The sequence below is a fragment of the Eufriesea mexicana genome, unplaced genomic scaffold (genome assembly GCF_001483705.2).
Source record: "Eufriesea mexicana isolate 0111107269 unplaced genomic scaffold, ASM148370v2 scaffold1312, whole genome shotgun sequence".
Lineage (NCBI taxonomy): Eukaryota > Metazoa > Arthropoda > Insecta > Hymenoptera > Apidae > Eufriesea > Eufriesea mexicana.
In genome coordinates, this window is record NW_016909446.1 from 250,412 (window position 1) to 272,251 (window position 21,840).

The 21,840-nt window shown below is 53.2% G+C and overlaps 1 protein-coding gene across 1 annotated transcript in view; it reads left to right on the top strand.

Moving 5' to 3' along the window:
- Nucleotides 1-21,840, top strand: part of olf413 (DBH like monooxygenase olf413) — a 160,329-nt gene that overhangs the window by 103,921 nt on the left and 34,568 nt on the right. Inside the window, exon 3 of the mRNA XM_017900668.1 lies at nt 10,396-10,545. Coding sequence (XP_017756157.1) covers nt 10,396-10,545 — 150 coding nt within the window. The remainder of the gene's footprint in view (nt 1-10,395; nt 10,546-21,840) is intronic.

A 21,840-nucleotide genomic window follows, 5' to 3' on the forward strand; every position in this document is an offset into this window, starting at 1 on the left:
ATTCGCTCGCGGAGTTTGCTTCCTTCGAGCGGAACACCGGCGCGACGCCCGGCGTTCAACGCCGGGCGAACAATCACCGCGAAATTCGCAAACCTTCGACCGAAATTCCCTCCAACTGGTTCCATTTCGTTTCGCCCGCGATCGTGCTTGTCCCGGAGCGAGTCGCGTAGTAATAGACGCGGCGTACAGAGTAGGGTACGTACTTCGATACTCGCTGCTCGATGCGTTGATCGCTCGGTATTTGCATTTTAGGTAGCTGGTATTTAAATTCGTCGGATGAAACGATCGTCTGTCATCGAGACGTCTTGCTACGATACCGTAGGATTTATCGTTCGCGTTGTCGCAAGCACGCAGAGATATCGACGCGTTACTCGACGCGGCCCGAAGGGTAGCTGGTATTCCGAGCAATCTAGGTTACCATGAAATTTGTAGATACGAGCTTCTTGATATTCATGAAATTTTTTTCCTCCTATCCCTCTGTCGTTTTTCTTGCCCGGTCTGCAAACCTCTCTTTCGACCTTTCTGTTCCCCCGCGGCGTAATTGTCTTCGTCCGTAACAAGTCCAGGGCTGCACCACTTACGATTCCGGGGCAATACGAGGCAACGTCTTGAATAAAATATCCCCACTGCCGGGGACGTCAGGCGCGCTTCAATCTTCGCCGAGACGATACATCCGCGCGCGACGCGTCCAACGTCTTTCGGCCGGTTCGATAATTTCCAGTAAATTCTCCGGGTTCGAGGCCTCGCTGCCGAGATAATGCGCCACTCGGCACCCCACACCCCGACACCCTTTCTCCCGCGCCGGGGCTTTCTTCGGCAGCCGGGTAGAGTAATCCCCTCGGAAATCGCTCATAGAACGAAACCTTAAAGTGGTAGTCGAGGAACGAATTGATTTGCAAATGGAAGAAATCGACGGGAGTTGCGCGTCGAGTTCCATCCCGGACTTTTCATCCACGGCCCAGACCTTTGACTCGGGACGCCGATTTATGCAGGGTCATCGTCGTAAAACGTGCACCGCCACGGCATCTCCGCGGATGGCTCACGGCGAAACCGTTCGTTTCAGTTCGTTTCAGCCACTGTCTTCGCGTTAGCTTCTTTGCCCCGATAGTCGATCGATCGACCGTGGATCGCGACCCCGATTGCGCGACGAATTTCCGGACAAGGGTCGGTAGTAGTAGCCGAACAGACTTCTCGATTCGGCACGGCCTCGGTTTCCTGGGCCATTCTTCCTCGGTAATTGTAATTCAGCCGGCGTGCACGGTTTACTTTCGATCGGCGAGACGCACGAATTCGCATCGGGATTGTAATCCTCGCGGGGCAAATGGAATACGAGGAATCGAAGGTCGTTGTTCCGACTGAGGTATCGATTGTGTCGTGCAAGCGGAGGCCGTGTGCTCGCAGGATCGTGTTGCACGGAACGATGTGTTTCGCTCGACGCGAGCTGGCTAAATTATTAATCCCGACCTCGTGTAATCGCGTTGTTCCGGTGAAAAGCAACGGGGCGAGCGTTCTTTTACACGACACCGGCATCGTTTACGCTGGCCCGCGTTCCAAGGGTTGCACGCGTCACGGGGAAATAACGTGCTCGCGGAAGGAGCAGCGGGGGAGGATCAGGGATCGAGCGTGTAACAAGTGGCGAATGAAATTTCAACCGAACGGGAAACTCGTTTTATCGTTGCGGATAAAATATTCTTTTTTTTGGGGGGGGGGGGGATTTCGCCCGTTCGAAATTCCTATCGGGAATGTTCCGATCATATTTAGCGGGACTTTATTCGGTTTTTACCCCGTCGTCCATCACGTCGCTGGTGTATTTATCGGCGTCGGACAGCGAACGCGTCAGAATCGTTGAAACGCGATATCGCTCGAGCAAGGAGATTTCGCGGCAGCGGATGTGTATGTTCGCGTACACTTTGCGAAGCACCGTGGAAAACACGCGCTATCGGATTAAACGCATCTGCGACTGTTATCTTGCGTCGATGACTTCGAGCTGGCAACTTCCGCCGCTCCGCTCTTTCATCCTCGCGTGTTTCGACGAGGATGCGTGCTTATCCGCTTCGTACTTTCCGGTAAGTTTATCAACTGTACGATTTCGCGCGACAGAGGGGAACCGAGAGGGGGGCTGAAGGACGGGGAGAGAACGAACGAGTACACGCCGGGCTGAACACTCGCTGCCGGCTGGATAACATCGATAGGAATAAAGTTTCGTTTTTGTTGCGTTCTTGCCGTTGATCCGTGGTCTGATTCGCTCTCGCGTTTCCCGTTTCACAGATCAAGCCGATAACTCGAAAGCTCTTCCTGCCCTTCGTTTCAATTAGCGGATCTCGCGTACGACTTCTCGTCCCGTTTTCAACGCTCGTATCGACCGGTCTTGCAGCTCCCGCTTCCCCTCCCTGCCCGTCCAATCGTAATCGTGTCAATTGTAAACACGCGTGTTCGCGCTACTCCATTTCCCAGGAATTTCTCTCGCTCGAACCGTATGAAAAATAACTCTGGCCTCTGGAGCGAGAACCACTTCGTCACGAGTCCTTTTCGAACCGGTCGTCTGCTTGCATCGCTGCGCAGAGCATGCTCTGTACCTATCTCCACTTTCCGTTTCTCCTATCGCCACTGTAAATAGCGTTTACTCCAGTCTCCCCCGCATCGTTTCCCTCTGTGCGAATTAGTTTAATTTCTCGCGTCTCGATCGGAACATTCGCGGAGACTTCGAAACGCTCTTGTAGCTAGTGATACGAGTCAACGATTGGGCTTTCAACGTGCTTTCGAACGACACCCGTGTTCGATCTTCGTGAAATTTAAGATGGATGACAGACAGGCGACTAAGCCTAAAATGAAACAACTTCGTTCCGGATATTTGGTATTTTCCGAAATTATTTGTCGCGATAATTTTTAGTTTTTCTCTGGAGTAACGAGACCAGTGGGGTGACAGCGCGAGCAAGGGAACGTTGGGACCCGTTATTCCGTGCCCGTTTGAAAGGGACGAATTGCTAGTTGCGCGCACGCAATCGCTCGTGCCTGCTTTCGTTATCGCGCGAGCACTTGTCGTTAACCCCGCGGTCATTTTCGAGGGCCGCGTTCCTCGCGGTCGCGGATAAACACTGGCCGCGGATGCGTGCGGTTGCCTTTATCAATTTTACGATTTGCCAGGGAACGCGACGGACGAACGTTTCACGCTTGAGAAGCGCCAAGCGGACGCCGCGTTTATTTATCGGCGACCGATAGCGACGTCCACGACAGAGGAATGTTCACGGTCGTCGCGTTAATGAATACGTGGACGACCGGTGGAAACGAGCGTGACGAATAAAATCCGTCGCCCTCGTTGTACGCATTGCGACAAACCGGGCCGGAGGTTGCGACCGCGGCGTAGATCGTCGCGCGACGATAATCACTTTATGACGGGCCACCGGTGTGTCGAGGCTTTCTATCGTATCGACCTCGTAGGAACTCGTATGAAATATTCGCGTCGAATAAGTTCTTCGAGATTATCTCTCGCGTTAAATTCCGACGCGGCGTTGGATCGTCCGGGACGGAAGATATCGTACGACTGGTTTCGCATGTGGGTTAATTCGGTATAACTGTTTAATCCCGAATTATTTTAGCAAAGAAGCTGAAAAAAACGTCCAGCTTTCAGAATCGTTTCGTTTATCTCCACTCTGGTTTACTCGACTATGCCTCTATCTTTAGATTAATCTAAATTAAAACACGAAGTAACGCAGCGACATCCGGGGTTTCGTGCAGTATCAGGATCAGTGGCGCTGTGCACTCGTGTATATTTTATTAAAGAACAGTCGACCGGTGTGAGAAGTTGCCGCTGGAAATACTAGCTCGTTATCAGATGCCATTTCGGGTTAATCGCGTCTCGGCGAGATTCGCAAAAATCTGGGTTATCGCTGGAATTTTTCACGCCAGCCGTGATTAACTCCGACGTCTTCGGTCCCTGCGAGTATCGGGGTGTCCTAACCTTCCTTCGGACTACCGACTGTGTCCTTTGACCGACTACGAGTCGTGAATGCCGTCCACCCTGTGGTCGATCAGTGGTCACTGACAGCGAGTCGCTTGGAAATCGTTCCTGGAGACTATCCGGCTACTGTGGACGTTTCTGGGTGTTCTCTTCCGGTTCCAACTACTTCCGTGACCAGTGTCCATCTTGGTCCAGCGGTGGGAAATAATCTGTCACTCTACCAGCTTCCCTTTGGCGATAGCTTTCCGGGGATATATTAGGAAATTGGAATTTAGAAACGTTTCCACATCGGGGATCAGGGATCCTACGAGGACCCTGGTCAGGGGATTCCGAGCTCCCCGGCAAGCCGGTATTTCGACGATAAAACGCGAGGTAAACAGAGCAAAGGAAAAAAAAAAAAAAATGGATTCCGGTGCTAAAAGAAGGCAACGCTAGGAATACCAAAAGGAGCTGCGGCGTTAAAGAGAAGAGCGCGAGGGAGCTGAAAAAGAAATTCCATTAATCAGTGGGAATAACAAGCGTCGTCGGCGTAAAAAGAAGACGCGCGAGAACGAGATAAAGGCAAAGTTTCCGCGCGCGAGAATAACCGAAATACCGGGGCAACCTGGAATTCCCGGAGTAAACCTCGCTAAGTCCGATAGCGTCGTTAAACTATGACTCGACCGATGCGAGAACGCGCGATACGTGACCAATCGAGAACGAAAGAACGCCTGGGAACGCGTTCGATTCCCGATTTGTCGCTGGTTCTTCCGGGAATTTCGACTATCGATCTCGTTCTTGTCGCCATGGCCATTAAGCGCGATCATTAGCTCGGGTAGGATGCCGCTGTCAGCGTCGGTGACGTCGCGTCGCATTATCACGATCGGCGAATCGGGACGGAGTAATTGACATAATTGTCCGGCACGTGAAATCGATCGGGCAGGCCAATGAGAAGGCGTCAATGCCAAGAAGGGCCCGCACTTGCCGCTGGATTATTCGAATTCACCGATCGGCCCGCATGGTACCCTGCCAGATGCCTTCTACGCCTCCTTCGTCAGCATCCATCCCGCTCGTCCTTCTTATCTTCCCACGCTCGTCTCTAGGCAGGAAAAACGGCGCGTAGTATCGGTTGGAAGTTGGAGGTCTTACAGCGACCAGCTATCACGTCGGCTGGATGGAAACGCGTGTTTACACTAGGCAAAGGGATCCGTTCGTATGCGCCATTTTCTTTGCGAGAATAATGGAGAGGATTATGCGCGTAGCACGAAACCGTCGTGCCTCGTCGTCGATTTGCAAGCCAATTATCTAGATGCCTGCCGTTCTACGTCAATGTCATTCCCCATTCCGCCATGGAGCGAACATCGTCCAGCGAATTATTCTTATTACACTCGAAACGATACCGGGACAATAGCTACACCGCCGAAGCGGCGTATCCCACCTAATTGGCATAATTTCTCGCTACGTGGAACCGCAGGCCGGATCCGCGGAACGACGATGGTAATTGTGAGAAACGGGGATCGCGCGAGCGCGCGTATACCGGGGTCGATTACACGGACAGGCAGGTCCGGGCTCTCGGTGGCTTTCGTGTCACTCGGAATTATAAAAGAAACTTTCAGGCCGCGACTCCGCGACATGGTATTTCCGGAAGCGTACTCTGGCAGCCGCGAGGCGCTCGCCGCGCAAACCTGGTTCGCGCTCGTTCGTGCGTTACCCCCGGGGGGTGGCGGAAGTTGGCGCGGGAGGCGCGCAAACGAGAACGCAACGACAATTTATTAACGATCACGGCGTCCGGTAATTGTTTCCGTCGCGGACGCGGGCCGCGCGTGCACGCGCGCGTGACGGCAGCGCTCGCGGGAACGGCGTCGCGCGATTTTCTCCGCTCTAATCGGAGATTTGTCGCCGGCCGAGCGCGCAGTATTTACGCGACCGTCGGGATCATTAACGCCGCATAGCGTGCGCACGACGTCACCGATGACGCCGCTCCGCGCTCGGGATGGTGGACGGCGAATTGGGCCGGCGTAATTGCTATAATTTCACCGCGCGTGGAATCTGTTACCGCAAACTCGCGCGCCGAACTCGAGATACCTGGTCCGATAGAATGGCCGGACAATTACGTCGTGGCTCGCGGACGCGCGCGTGCAGCGACAGCGGGGATAAAATACGCGTCCATCGAACGAAAACGAGTAAATTCAGCGAAGATTCGACGCTGGTCGTAATTCCTCGGTCCAGATTACGGATCAGATTGCGGATTAAACGGTGCCACCGGGCCATTTGATTACCGGCTATGTCGGAAATTGTACTAACAAGTACGCTCACGACGAAAGGAATTTATTGCTCCGCTCGGTGAGACGATTTCGCGTTAGCGAGCATCCCCGATTCGGGCGATAGCTAGGAGAGAGAGGGAGAGAGGGCGTTTAATTCATTGACCGAGCTGGTCATTCTGTCCGAGTTCATTCTTCCGCGTTTTCCGATTCGTCGGATATTAAAAGTCGCGGCTCCGGGTACTCGGCCATGCCGGTGTAATCCGCGTTACGAGGCTTTAACGCGATTTCTCCTTCCCTCTGACGTACCAACTACGCTGCGATGAACGAAACAAGGGCACAAGAGCGATAAAACGTACACTCTACTTGGCATGGTTTCGCAGTCGCAGGCATTTCCGCGCTGCATAAGTCCAGGAGTCCACGTGTCGCGGGAATACGCGAAACGATCGTCTGACTGGGAAACTCGACCGAGCGGAACATTGTTGCTTACGCGAACCTTCTTCCACGCGTTTCGTGTTCCAAGTCCATTCACGACCACCGACCATACCCCGCGATTACGTCTCGCGCTATACCCGATATCGTTGCGACTACTCTCGATGCAATTTACTCGACGCAAGGTCCGCTTTTTCACCGTGACTTTAGAGCGTTCCAAGGACAGCGAGAAGTACCGACGCGTAATTACGCCAATGCGTATACCCGTTTCCCGAAATCATTCTTTCACTCGCGTGGGTTTGCCACGACTCACCACGTTACTCGCGCGTTTCAAAACTTTGTCTCCGCGTTCTCCGCGACATTTTCCCGGCGCGAATATTGCGTAGATAATCGCAACGCCCGTTGCATAATGAATCAGCTGTAAGGAATCGTGCGACTCGCCGCGTGTTTGCTATAGCATGACGCCCTCGCGACAATAAACACCGGAATGACAGTCGATGCAGGCGAGAGAGTCCGTGGGCAACCGTGGGACGCGTACACCCGTGGAAACCACGGTTTTATCGCGATAACGTTTCGTAACACCGTACGCTTCCTGATTTTTTCAGTAGCGCGACGGCACCACGTGCGCCAACTCGCGCTAACGATCGAACGCCGGTTGCACGCGAACTGCGGAGCGCGTGCGAAGAGCTCCTTGAAACGTCTCGCGTACGCTCGAGGAATTTTCGAAATATCGTCTCGAGTCTTTACGGTCTATAACGACGTATTCCGACATATTCCGATAATTAGAAGACTCGAGCGAAAGAAATGGTAAATCGAATGGACGCGAATTATTACAATTATCGCGTATGCGCGCAAAATACGTTCAGCTACTCGTCGCGGATCATCCAGATCGAGTTAAACTCCCAGTTAGTTAAATGGGCCGCGCACGCGACGCGACGCGACTTGGCGTAGAATTTCCTCGACGTTCCTCCGAGTCCTCGGTACCCGGCACATCGACGCACGCACGATGAATCAAGGATAAGAGACAAAGCATTCTCTAACCGGGACAATCGGTTTCGTTTTAATCGTCGGCGAATCCGCTGATACGTATTCGAAAGAATGGCGGCTCGTTGGAAAGAACTGACTAATCGAAACGGAAGTCAAAGTTTCCGTTTAAATCGGAGCAGTTGAACGTACGAGTTAACCGGCACCCCGCGAGAGAGGCATTGTCCGGCCGCTGAATGGCGCAGACATAATTCGTATAATTGCGGGACACGCGCCACTCACCGTTCGCCATTCTTTCTGCGGCAATACGCAGCGTTCCGCGGTATCAACCACGCTCGTACGTGGATGGCAATAAACAGGCGGCACACGATGGCTGATGGGACCAGAGGAACAATTGAGCCGCACGGGGACGCGGACACTCGCGGAAACGGAACACTCGTGCCTCTGGCGAACGATTTCCACGGTTCCCCGTTTCGCTTCTGCCTTTCTCTGCGCGCCGCGCGTTTCACCAAGAAATCCCATGCATCGCCGGCTTTGCCACCGCGCGCGGTCCGTTCGATCCGATTTCCTTCTGTCGCTCCACGATCCCGGCCCTTTCACGCGTTTCGACTCGACGCGTGCCACCTGCAACGAACGAGCCAACAGCGTCGGCCCAACCTCCGCGACCTGTCTTTCGCTCCGGATCCATTGGGAAGAGGGGTCTGTCGCCTCGGTATAAGCCGTAGACGACGCGCAGGGGTGCACGCCGAGAGGCGCGTGTAGAAGAGCGACGCGTAGGAGGGGAGGGCGATTTTCCGATCGGTCCTTCGTCTCGGCTGCGGGTAACTCGCGTCGAGGGGTGGAAAAAATATGCTCCCTATTTCCGACGTGGCGGCGGAAATTGAAGAAGTTGCGCGAGACGGCGCTGGAAATTATTTATTACTCCGGCCGCCACGTTCCGATGACTTCGCCCCGTCTAGGTAGTCTCCGCGGTTTCCCAGGCCCCTGTCGACGCGGCTTCTCGCGGACTCTTCGTGCTATTCCAACGACGGAAGACGTGGATGATTCACCGACGTCCACGAGAACCGACTAATCCGCGATAACGCGAGAGCGCCGAGTTCCAGGACGCGATAACCGTTCCCGGACCGGACGTGTTCGAAACGCGCGATCCTCGGGAACGATGTATTCCGATGGCGGACAAAAACGACTCTCGACCGGCAATAAAGAGCAACGTCGTTATCGTCGAGCCAGTTTAAATTCCATAGCGTCTTATTCCGTACGACGCGGATCGCCTGGCTCGGCGAGACACAAAAGAGAGAAGAGCGTAGTCGTTAGCTATCGGCCTGCACAGCCTGTCGTCTCTCCTGTTCTCTCTCTGTTTGGCTCGGCTGCCTTCATCGTAACGCTAAACGCGGAGGCAATATCGACGGGGACCGAGCACGTCTCAAAGCGCGATCGTCGCGTTCTCAAAGAGAAAGAATGGTTCTTGTTTCCTCGTGGAATTCGAATTTTCTCTCAGATTCACTGCGTTACATTTTAAAGCAGTCCCGTGTCCATTGCGAATGCCGGCTGCGTGAGAGGGGCAGAGGGAGCAGACGGCGAATAAGGGGCAGGAGGTGGAACGGATCGTTAATAAAAATCTGCGCGAACTGAAAATCTATAGGAGTCGAAACGACCGCCGTCTGTTACGCTAAGTAACTTTGACAATATCGTTCCTCTCCCGTGCTCCTACACCTGCGCCCGGTTTTTTATCGGCTAGAACAATTCCTTGTTTTTGCTATCCGACACCCTGCTCACGGCCCCGACTTTTTATCGCGAACGCTTTATATTTTATATCCAATCAGGCCTGGCTGCTACAGTTGCCGCGTTAGCCCGCGCCTTTCACGCGTCCAGGATAACCCAAATGGATACTCTCGTGTTCTCTCCTCGGGCTCCCCTCTTCTTTTTTCTCCGTCCCCGTGCCCCGTCGTCGCCGTATCAGCGTCCCGACGTACACATCTATGCGACTCGCAGGTGAGACGAATGGCGGAATGGAAGAATGTCGGGACAAAAGGAGGCCAGGAGCATAACACGCGTGACTGGACCGGGCTCACGGCGCACGGTTACGCGGGTACGCGCGGCCGGTTCGCGTCGCTGGTAAATTAAATTCTAATAAAGCTCGCCGAAACGGCGGGTAAAAAGTAGCGAAAGGAGTCGGTCGAGCCGGGGAACAATGGCGATGGAAGGCGTCGCAGGCCGACGCGAACCGCGGATAATTATATCGAGGCGGTGACCAGGAATCTCGCAGAAAAACTTGCCTTCGGGCCTACTGCCGCCGCTACTACGGTGCCTCGAACGCGTTGCCATGGGTCGGTTAACTAACTCGGCGTTGTCCGGGTAGGTGTGTCGCTCTCGAAACCGCGCGTCGCCTTGGTCCGCTTGGTAAAAAACGCGATCGGTGAAAAAGACCGCGCGGCGAATAGTTTCGTTCCTCCCGCGTTCCCCGTGGATCTCGTCCACGGGTAGCACACGCATGTCTCTCGTCTCGTTCGGAAGCTTTGATATCTCTCTGCGTCGGGGAATAGAACGGGGGACAAGAAACCGTAGGACATAGGACGAAACGTGGATTCGGCGCTATTAACGGGGAGAGACGGTGGGACGCGCGAAATGTTCGAAGGCGAGAAAATGGCGGCGACTGCCTTTGCGCGCGCTCTAGGCAGGAGGGAAGTAGATCCGGTAGACGAAACGATTGGACGCGGGTATTCCGACGTTTTTATCGCACGATCGGCAAGATTTCTAACGCCGAGTTATCGTTGGTTCCAGGACCGTCACGTGAAGAATTCCAGCAAGGATCCGCAGATGGACTCCAGCCAAGACTATTGCCTGCTACTGGGTTACGAGAACAAGACGCACACGGTTCTGCGTTTCAGCAGACGATACGATACGTGCGACCCGCGGGACCTCAAGATCACGGTAGGTGGTTTGATTTATATGGCTTCCGGCGTGAAAGATAATTTCGCGTAGCGCGCCAAGTGCCCGCCCGAGGATCGTTTGATGGATTTACGAGAAAAATTGAGCAGCCGTGCATGATGCCAGTCTGGCCGAGGAAGAATTATTTATCGCGGTTCTTTAGGAAATTGAGCACCGCGGCTATATGTACCTGCCGCTAAATAATTAATCCCTCCGCTGGAATGGCAGCGTATATACGTCACGATCGAAGTACTTAATTTCGCCAGCCTATAAAATCGCCGACAATTTCGTAACTGTCTCGCGTTTACATATACGGATACCGAGCCGCGTAAAAACGAACGGAATCACGCGTCGATATTATCCGGCCGTATCGTTTGACCGTTAATTTACCCCGCGAACGCGATACCTCTCCGTCTCTCTCGTTCTCTCGTTAAAAATACATTACTCGTGGGTAACGCGAACCGTCCTTCTCCTTTTTCAACCCGCGCACCAGCCGACCGACGGCTGTTTAAATACTTTCCTCTTAATCCGTTTAATCCCTCTCCCTTCAAAATCGCGACTTCACCCCGTGCGCACCTTTGACGTGTACCCGGGCCCTTTAATACGCGCGAAACTCGAAACTCGGAGCTCTGGCCGCGAGCGAAACGCGCGTCTATGCCATTGCGACTGATTAGAATTATCGCGTGGCAGGGATTAGCGCGGGAGAACGGAACGACGTCGGGATCGGCGCAGGTAGCCCCGACAATGGCAAATTGTCGAAATACGAGCGCGATTCATTACGCGTCGCAATTAACGTTAATTAACCGACATTACGAGTTGCAAATGCGCGGCGTGTAACGGCAGCGAAAGTGTCAGGAATTTCAGGACGGTTCACGGTCGGCTAACGAGAACGAAGCAGCGCGTCGGCTTGTACGGAAAGTCGTGGGCGGTATGCGGAATCATTAGCGAGCGAAGAGCGTGGCGCGGAGGATCGAGGTATTAACATAGGCCGGCTAAAATTCAAAGACTCGTTATCGCCGGCTGGCCTCTGTTCCGTTCCGTTCTCGTTCTCGTTCCGTCCCCGTCCCCGTTCCGTTCCGTTCCGTTCCGTTTCGCGGATTCCAGGCGGCGGATAGGACAGACCGACCCAGTTCTTTATTTCGCAGGTAATTAACTCGGGAATAGATGGAGCCGCGATAGAGCCGTCCACTCGGTTGGTACCGCGGCACTCGCTAGGTAGGGGAGAGATTACGCGGGTGCTGCGATTTGCATGGAATTTATGGCATCGAAGGAGGACAGCGGGTGTTTCGCTTTGCATCGCGTGGGTACAGGAAGGGTCGGTGGCGTCATTGGCACGCAGTCCTGTCCCCCGAGATCCTAGAGTCGTTTATATTTTCCGAGACAGAGACGAGCCCCGACGAAGAGGAGAAGAAGCAATTAGCGGGGATCCGAGAAACATTGGCGAGAGTAAGAGTCGATTAACGTCGAAGAAGTTACGACCCTGCACGTCTCAATCGCCGATCGCTTATAATAATTACCGGTAAATGTCGTTTAAGGGGCAATAACGCGGCCGTGGCGAATCAAGGAAACGTTAATTGAACGTTCCGCCTGCCCACGCTCGGCTCGTACCAATACCGGACCCTCGCGCGGGTGTAGCCTCGTGAAACCCGAGGCGACCGTCGTAAAACGATCGCGAACTTTGAAAATAATTGCACGGTTTATGTTTTGCGTGCCAATAGCGCCGGCGAGTCGTCGATATTAGCGAGCGTAACGCCACGGGGCCCGCAGGTGTGCTTGCGCGCGCGCGCGCGGCCGGCGCGAATCGCGAGGCGGACGATGACTATTCGCGTTCCGTGTACGCGTAAATAATTGACGAGCGCACCGCAAATATTGGCGGGCGAACGAAGCAAAGTCGAAGAGAAACATTGGCGTAGCGAGCTCGCGGTACGCAAGACGCGCGAAACGAGATTGCTCTGTCAATAGAAGTAATTACGCGTTCGTCACGGTGGAGAACAGGAAACGGTAGGATGTTTGTTCGGTGTTTCTTTTCGCGTTTCACGCGAGGCAAGAAAAATTCGTCGGAACGATTGCCCGGGATGACGTCGTTCGATGACGAGGCGCGAATCGAAGTGGCCATCGACGAACTTGGGTCAGACGGAGCGGAGAAAGCGTAGGCTCCAAGCGGACGGACGTCGTATGCAGATGAAGATTTCAGGATCGCGTTGTCTCCGAGTCCGATCTTGCTCGCGTGGACGCTAAGCGGGATTTAGAAGAAACGGTCGGGGGCTACCACCTCTCGATCTCTCGATCTCGGTCTCGAGGATTCGTTAGGAAGAAACTGAACATATGGCGGCTGCTGGCGCGGACGCCGCGGTCCCAGGAATGTCCATCTAGCAGTTGAGTCATCAAAATACTTGGGTGCAAAAATAAAGCGAGCCACCGCGGTCCGAGATTCTATCTGGGACGACGAACGACCAAGTCAGCTCCCCTTTTCCTTTATCTGATCGCGTGACGTATCGGTACCCTACATGATATTTTTTCGTGTCACGTTCGCCTCGCGGGCCGACCCTATGGCCGTGGTGCAGCAGCCGTGGCTCTCGCGAAAGGTACCGCTGTGCTGAATCCGTAGGCGGATCGAGATACTTTAAACGGACCCGCGACGTTCGGTGCAGGCTACGTTCGTACAGGGTTATCGGCGATCGGAGTCGCGACGCGAAAAGTAGCGAGGCTCTTTGTCTCGAAACGCTGAGTTACGACGGTGGTTGAGGAAATCGTGCCGCGGGATCGGCGACGGGGGATGGTTCTCGGTGAATAAGTAGGTCGTGTAGATGGAACGGGGTGCACGGTTGCAAGAGGCATCCCAAGTTCCCGGGGCATTCTTCCTCTGCCGTTAATTCGAATTACGTCTGTCGAACTACCGCGCAAAGCCAGACTCTCGAGACAATCTGACAATAAATCGTCGTTTTATCGCACCGCAGTGGCTGCACGAGTTCGATCGGAAGGTAAGATGAAAAAGAATTGGCGTGGTGGCGTGCGTCGGTCCCGTGTCAAATTATCGATACACCGCGCAGGTAAACGCGACGGCGTTTCCCGATATATACGGCGCCGCTGCAAATTGCCGATATATCTAGTCGTCCCGCAACGGGGTCTCGAGCCATTGTTATTTCTACCGACAGCCACGGTGGATTAATCGAATGAACATCGAATTAAGCGATGCTCCGTTCGTAACCGGCTTACGCGGAAGAGGGGGCTTCGATTGCATATTAATATTATACGCGGATGCTCTCGTCCTATGCCTCGGTATGCAGACAGTCTCATCAGCGGGACGCGGAATTAAACCTGTGACTGCGCGCGTCGTAGACGACACGCGTGTTACGCGAAGAGAGTGAGAGAGAGAGAGAAAGAGAGAGGGCACACAGGTCTTGGCAGAGAGGTCTCGTATTCGCGCAGCGGTGATTCTCTCGCATCGCTCTTGTGTACGCTTGTAATTAGTTCATTAGCGAGCTTGTACGCGGACCGCGCATGGTCATCGCTGCTGGGAAACGCGTGACGTTTCGGCATGCATCGAAATATGTATTTTTCATAATTAGGCTTGTTTACTCGGCGAACACGAGTCGCGCGGCGGAGTTATGCAAACCGGTAATTATTTCGTTAGCCACGGCGACGCGGTGTGCGGTCGCAAACGAACCCTGCCGCCCGAGAGTTTCCAGCGCTGGAGAACGGTGGTTCCCACTGATGGCACGGCCACTCTCTTGCTCGCGCAGCAACGTAAATATTTCCGAGAGACGTTATTATCGTCCGGTACGACCGCGTCTCGACGCGTGGTCGACGCGAGAGCCAGGCGAACAGAAAGGACGACGAACCGGGGGTACAGAGACGACGGCGTACGTGCAAATCGTGGCCTGTTGACTCTTTGGGTCGGGACAAAGAAATATCCAGCGGACGGGAGTAGCGAACTCGGCCCAATTTCGCGGTCTGGCCGACGGGTCACGTCGGCGAAGGTAAACGCCGTCTCGGTCCTTTGCAACCGATAAATTTCCTCGGTGTGCGCGTGGAGCGCGACGCGGCCAACTATTCTCCTATCGTCAGATGTCGACGATAGAAACCGCAAAAGTTCCAGGCCGCGTAGCAACGGGGATTTCCCTTTGAAACAGAGGCAGAGCAGCCGGGCAAGGATTTTCCGGCACGGCGGGGCATTATGCAACTCGGACTCGACTGCCAACGAGAACCACCGGGATCGACGTCGCCAGTCCAGTTTCCACTTTGGAAGATTTCTAGATTCGTAGTCTGCTTTTTCCGCGGTATTTCCTTCCTTTTTCCACCTGGAATCCTCACGAGTGCCGCCGCTGCTGCTACGGTGGTGGCGGCGACGACGTGGGATCATCGGTGGCAGGAGTCGGAGGATAGGGACGAAGGAGGAGGGACACGCGGATTCCTAGGTACTCGAATGGAAAGCGGTAGAGTATAGGTCGGGTAGAGGGAAAACGCGGAAAAACAGTGGAGAGACGAGGGTAGAGCAAAGAGAGTTAGTTCGCGCCAGTTCGTGGATATGCACGCGAATGTTACCGGTGGGGAGATTGGTGTGCCTTGCAGAAGGGATTGGCTAGCTGACCCGGTTCTGCTTCTATTCCCTTCCTATCTGCAGCCGTATCTAGTTTACCACTTCGCTCCCCGGCTGGCTGGCTGGATGGCTGGCTGGCTGACTGGATGGCCGGCTGCCTGGCCGACTGGCCGGTCCTATAGTAGCCAACGCGAACTTCCTGAATAAGGTCCTCCCTCGGCACTAGAACTGATCGCTATTCCGAATGGTTCGGTTCGATGTAAAAGGAAAATCGAATTTGACCGATGCCTTTGGGAACGACCGGGAGTGGGGTTCGGTCCAGGAGGGAGCAACGGGAGAGTCGCCAGGTGGGCTGACGATCTTATTGGGTGGATCCGTATACTCGCAGAGTCGTGGCAGAGGGCGCCAGGGGGATTTCGCCGGAAGCTACTATCCGGTACGACGGGAAATCGAATCAACGTGGAAGGAGATTCCGCGGACCCTCCGGCGCCCGATTACATACGTTTGGAGACAATTATTGGCAGAAATTCGATTTCTCCGTCACGCAGCCGAGGCTGAATTGTTGCGTTAATCGCTCATTCCGACGGTATTACCGCGAGGGGAACGTGTCTTAACCTCGGATCGATCGAGAGATCCTTTCGTTCCGCCCGGTGTCCTGGAATTTTCTTCTTTAAACGAACGTCGACTCGGTTCATAATTGCCGCGATCGAATTAAACCGGATAATTTCATTCGGAGGTACAACGATGCTCTTAGTATTTCGTCGCGAGAAATCGCTTCTTTTACGAGCGTTGTTCGCAGTTAACGATCAAAGATCTCTCGCGTTTAACGTTCGAAGGCGATCGATTCGACGAAGCGCGAAACGAAGACGATCGCCTTCCAAAGTTCTCCCCGAGATGGCCGAAAATCCGTAGGAGACTCGCGGGCCAGGCGAGTTCCAATTACGCTGATGCCTGTTCTCCCTGGATTCTAGTAACCGGCAATTCGGTTGGTTGTCAACATGTTTGTTAAAGGGAGCCAGACGGACGAGATTGAACGAAACCGACTGCCTACCGCGAGCAGCACACATACACTTTGGTAACTAATGACAGTTCGAAGAAGTTCCCCTGCTCTCCAAGTTTTCCAATCGGCCAAAAACTTGCGAACTGACATTTACCTAGAAGAATCCAGCAGTCCGCCAGACGGCCCGGGGGCTCGTTTTGTTATCGACGCGGCAAGTAGACGCGATTTTCCACGAGATGGCTGCGATCAATCGCAGTCTTTTGGATTCCATTCCAATCAGCGTTGCGTTCACCCCCGACGCGGTATCTGGCCGAAACGGCGCGATAAAGTTCGAACGGAGAGACGGAGAGAGAGAGAGAGAGCGAGCGAGAGAGTGAAAGCGTGGGAGAGAGCAGGAAGTTTCGAATCTGGCGCGATTACGGAAAAAGAAAACGCCCAAATTGCTTCCCTTCTTGTTTCTCTTCGAACGTTTCCAATTTACCGATCGTGTCCGGTTCGATAGAGGCGGCGCGCGTGTCGGAGACATCGGTATCGCGTCGGCTGGCTGCGAACGAACGGAGAGGAGACCAGCAGGAGTAGACTTGGGTATATCAGCCGGTTAAACGAGATCCGGGTAATTACGAACCGAACGATTAAAATTAAATTACCGAACTATTTCGTTCTAAATGGAATCGTTGGTCGGTCGAGCGGAATTTCGAAAATTTCCCGGTGCATTATTCAGCGAGCGCAGCGAAACTGTGTCACGGATGATTCACTCGGACGAGACGCGTCTTTATTAGTCGATCGAATGGAACGGAATAAAACGACTAGTGGCGTGCCGGAAAATTATATTTCCCCGGTATCGCGGTACCTCGACGCTTGGAATATATCTTGTTCGTCCTCCCGGTGGTCGCTGCTCGACACCCCCCGAGAAGGAGACGACGGTCGTGGCGTGGCGATCGATCGGTCAAAGGCTGCAAATTTGTTTATGCACTGGCCCCGAGGGATGCCCGTAAACATTCGGTTTGTGATTGTATGAGGAGTTGGCCATTAAACTCGTGTTTCGGATTACCTCTAATTCCTCGCAGGCGTCGAGTAGAGGGAGCGAGGATTAGTCGAAGATTAAGCTGTTGGACACGTTACTGGCCATGGCTACAACCGGCAGAAACTTCCCCGGGGTTTCCTTACAGAAGCTCTTCTTTCCTTCGCGAGCTAAAAGTTATCGACGCCACGCTGCAGGCTAAATTGGATAAGCATTGCCCGGCCCCCGTAGCTCCGTGCCGGCGAAACGATGAAAGTAAAATGGCGCGGAAAAATGTCGAAGCGGCGGACGCGTTTCGAAACATTTTTTCCCCCGCCTGGTGGAGGGTAGGGGGGACTCGTTACAAAATTACTCCGCAATTTTACAACGCGATTCTGCGACGTAATTTCACTCGTGGTTTAACCACGGAATTGCAACCGAGCACCGAACGCGATATCTTTTCGGGGCTTTATCAAGAATAACGTCGTTGCGCGATTCGGCGATTTCCATTTCGAATTTATGAACGCACGGATGGATTTGTTTCCAGAATATTCGACGGATCCACGAGCGACACGTGTGATTCGAAAACGACGACACATCGGCGCTGAAATAACACGGAAGGAAAATAAAAAAATACGGTGGAAAGTACTTTTCGCTGTTCCACGCTAATTTCGTTTTACAAAAGAAAGTACTGGCCGATGCGAAAACCTCGTTAGCCCGAAAAGAACGAATCGAGGGAAAAGCTTTACATAGCTGCACTGCAGTAGATCAATATTCACCGGACATATCATAAGAATTGCGTTGCAAATGTATATTTAGGATAGGACGCGTGACCTGGAAAAAAGGATGTAAAAATCCACCGACATCGTATATTTCTAAATAAACGCACACGGTCGTGGATATCGCGCAGCTGGGGATATTCGTAATTCGAAGAACGGAAAAATCACAGAGTACTCTGTGTCGGGGACACAGCGTACGTGCTGTTTTCCGAGGTCTCATCCGTCATCGTGTTTCGTACCACGGACTCGCGCCCCTGTCGATTATTAAATATGGCAGCAAGTTCGGCGAAAGTAGTCGAGATCCGTTCGTAAACGAGGAGGACGAAAACCTGCCAAAACGATTTCTTTCTCTCGTTGAAAATTCGTTTGCGAAATTCGCACTGCGCCGAATTCAATGACGATGAAATCAATTGGTGAAACTCGCGAGATCGACGAGCGATTTTCGGTCGAGGGCGCGAGATAACGATCGACCAGTCGTAAAATTGGATTAAAAGTACGTCGTCAAAGCTTTTCTGGCTCGGTCCGCGGGCACGAGAACTAGTTTATACATACACGGAGCAGTCCGGCGAGCTCGACGCTATTAAATCGTAGCAACATATATTACGAAATCGGCCACGGAGCTTAACTGCTTACACCGAAGCTTAAATTAGGTGGCGTTCGCTCACAGGCTCGGAACAGCGTTAACCAATTTTATCGTGGCCGTTAGACATGTAAATTAGCTGCATACAAAATAAGCTAATGCAAAGCGGAAGCGATCGTATTTAAAGGGGGTGGCTGCGCAACGGGAAGGGGACGTTCCACGGAGAAAGAGCCGGTCATGCGATTTTAAGCCGCGTTCTTACGGGACCCAGCCCCGCGCGCGCGCGCGCGCGTTGCTCTCTTTTTCCTTTCCTTTTTCCCTACTTATGGATCGTGGCCAGGTGATTAAATCCTGCCAGGCGAATCTTTTATTGGGCCGTAATTTCAAAATTAACGCCGCGCACAATCCGCAGAGATAGAACGAGTGTTTAATGGCACGCGGCTCTTGTTCTCCACGAGAGCTCGTAAGTAGAAGCTTAGCGTTCGTTATTCCGTGAAACGATTAGAAAACACGGCCTCGAATCCGTGTTTCGTAAGTATCTTTTAATAATCGCTTGATCCCTCGTCTCGCTGTCTTCGTCACTCCCGCGCCGTCCCATTCGAATGCGCGAATTCGCGACGGAACGCGGGCGCATAGTCCCTCCCTTCCGGTTCCGCGTGTTCTTTATTGAAACACCGAACGGCGAGATTAAGCCGGGCTTATAACGATTATGCGTTATGGCTTTGCCGAGGAAACAATTTCCATTATCATTAATTGCGGTTTTATATGCAAAAACGCCGCCGCGCCGACCCGCTTTCTCGTAAAACGTGGAAAAAACGAGGGTACCGGGAAGAAGGGTGAGGGAGGAAGAGGGAGGAAGAGGGAGGAAGAGGGCGTCATTTGGACCGGGAGAACACATCTCACGCAATGTACAGGCGACATTAATCTTTCGAAAGGTGACGCGGTTGTCACAGTCGTACCGATCGCGATCGTTGCCCTCCGCTAATAAAACCGATCCAACGATTTCACTCGCCGCTGTACCGACGCGTACACATCTCGGCGTCGCATCAAAGCCACACGCGGAGGTTTATGACTCGTAACGAAGTTTACCTGCATTCGATTTACGACGTGAGAACGATCGGCCGATCGAAACCGATTTCGATATCCTTTCCAATATTTCCCCTCGAATCGCGCATGGAATTTTTCATCGATCAGAGGAAAATCGTGGCCGAAATCCACGCGAGGGGGTAGTCGCGAGTAAAACAATGGCGGCATTTCAAAGGGTTGATTCCGAACTTTTAATCCTTGTAGCCGCGTGACAGGTCGAAAGAAAGGATTGCTCGCGGAAGAAGGACGCCGTGTCCTCGTACGATTATGCGAAACTCGAAAGAAATAATCGCATGGAAATGACATGTCGATCAACCGCGAAGGAGTGCGAAAAACCGGCGCAGGAAGTCATCTCCGGTTTCCGTTTTTGCCGCACGTATCCAAGTGCTGCCGCGGAACTGTCGAACAAAGTTCGCGTTTGGTTTTCTCCCGAGTCGCATTTCTATCGCGCTGCTGATAACCACCTCGGCTGGATCGATTAAGCGTTGGCTCGAACGTTTAAACTGTCCGATCATCTCTACCCGAAATGCCAGCTAGGAAATGCCCGTTGGCAGCGATAATGCAACTATTATGTCTGCGGCTGTGCCTCGGATCGGAGTTGGCGTAGCCAACAGCCGCCTGATATTGCGAGTTAATTTAAACTTTCCCCCGTTTGCCCGCAATCTTGGACGCTCTGACACATCCGCGCCCCTTTCGCGTATATACCCTGCGCGACATACGACGGACGCGTCTAAAATATGATTCTCGAACCGCCTCGTTCATCGTGGATGCGTGGCAGAGAGCTCGGAAGTCAGTCGGGACGGTCCACGAACGAGAGGGTCTTTTTCTTCGATAGGGGACTGTTTTCTTCTTCTATTTTTAACGGTAACGAGCGTCCGACTAGTTAAGGAAATTCGTGCGTGCATACGATTAGGATAATCTACCGATTGCCAATCACAGAAGCTTCCGAGCTGCCTGATGAACGCGCAGCGTGTTTCACTCGCGTCGTTAGACTCGGTTAAATCATGGATCCCATTAGAAACCTGACCGCGAGATAACCGGAGAAACGTGAAAGCTGTTGCGTTAACGAGAAACCGGTTGCCTTTGCGGATTTTTCCAAAGATACGTACACGCGTTAATTTAATCTCGAGTATGGTAATCGCGTGGGATCGCGGAGCAAGGCGCAGAGAGACGTCATCGCACGAATACACGCCTCTGGCAGGACTTGTCGCTACCATTCCCTCGTAGGCTGCTCCCAGCTCCGCGATGCAATTTGCCCCGAGCGCAGGAAAATTGCAGCTTACTTTCTTCCCTCTAGGAGCCCCTCTACCTTCGATTTAATATTCCGTGTCGTGCGTGCGTAGTACAGAAATTGATGCGCACCGTGTAACCTGACGCGTAAGTGGTGCCCTATCTAAGTGCCAGTTTCCACTCCGCCAACGAGTACGCGTCATCCGGAGAAGCGATAGCAGTTGTTCCTGATCAGGTGCATCCCCGGAGAGTAGGCAGAGTGCATCGCGGTAACCAGATGGCTGGTGGGATACGTTCCAATTCGATCGAACCTGCTAATTGACGCGCGTGAACGCGTAATCCTCGTGACAGATCGATGCAATTGCTTCTTCTCTTCGCGAAAGAGGCTGCTTCTGCTGCTGCTGCTCCTCGATTAAGAGGTCGCCTCGCTAACCTCTCGAAATCGCGATCGTCAATTTTTCCAGCTCCCTCAAGCACCGGGCCCAAACTTCGAAAGCTTCGCCTTGATGATCGTAAATCGTAAACCCCGCGGAGATCCAAAACGACATTCGGGTTCCGGTCATGCTGCAGCCGTCCCGGGAGAGATACCCAGCCGGAGAATAGACGGAAGAGTTACCGTACTCGTGGCATGATCTTTCTCTGCTCTCGAAAACCGTAGTTTCCACGGCGAACCGTGGAGACCGGATAGAGTTCGCGTTGAAGTTTCGCGCGTTACTTCCCAATTCTCATCTCTGGCTGCACGCTCGAACTTCCACCCTTACCTATTTTCTCTCGCCAGGCCTCCGGTTTCACTCTCTCGTTTGCAACGTTTCCAAAGGACGCGACTTACAAGGAAGAACGGCATTTACCCCCGGTCCCCCGTTCCTTTTTCTCTTTGTCTTTCCGTCTATCGTTCACTTGGCCGTCCTCTTCCCTACCCCGTTATCCTTCCCTCTCTGTTAATCCATGTATGCACACACGGTGGCGCATGCACCGCCGGCGAACCACCCCACGAGCACGCGGAAGTTAAACGAAGAGGTAATCCCGAGCAAATATCTCGGAATCAGCGATAGTTGGACTAAGTTACGGGTGAACAACTCTTTC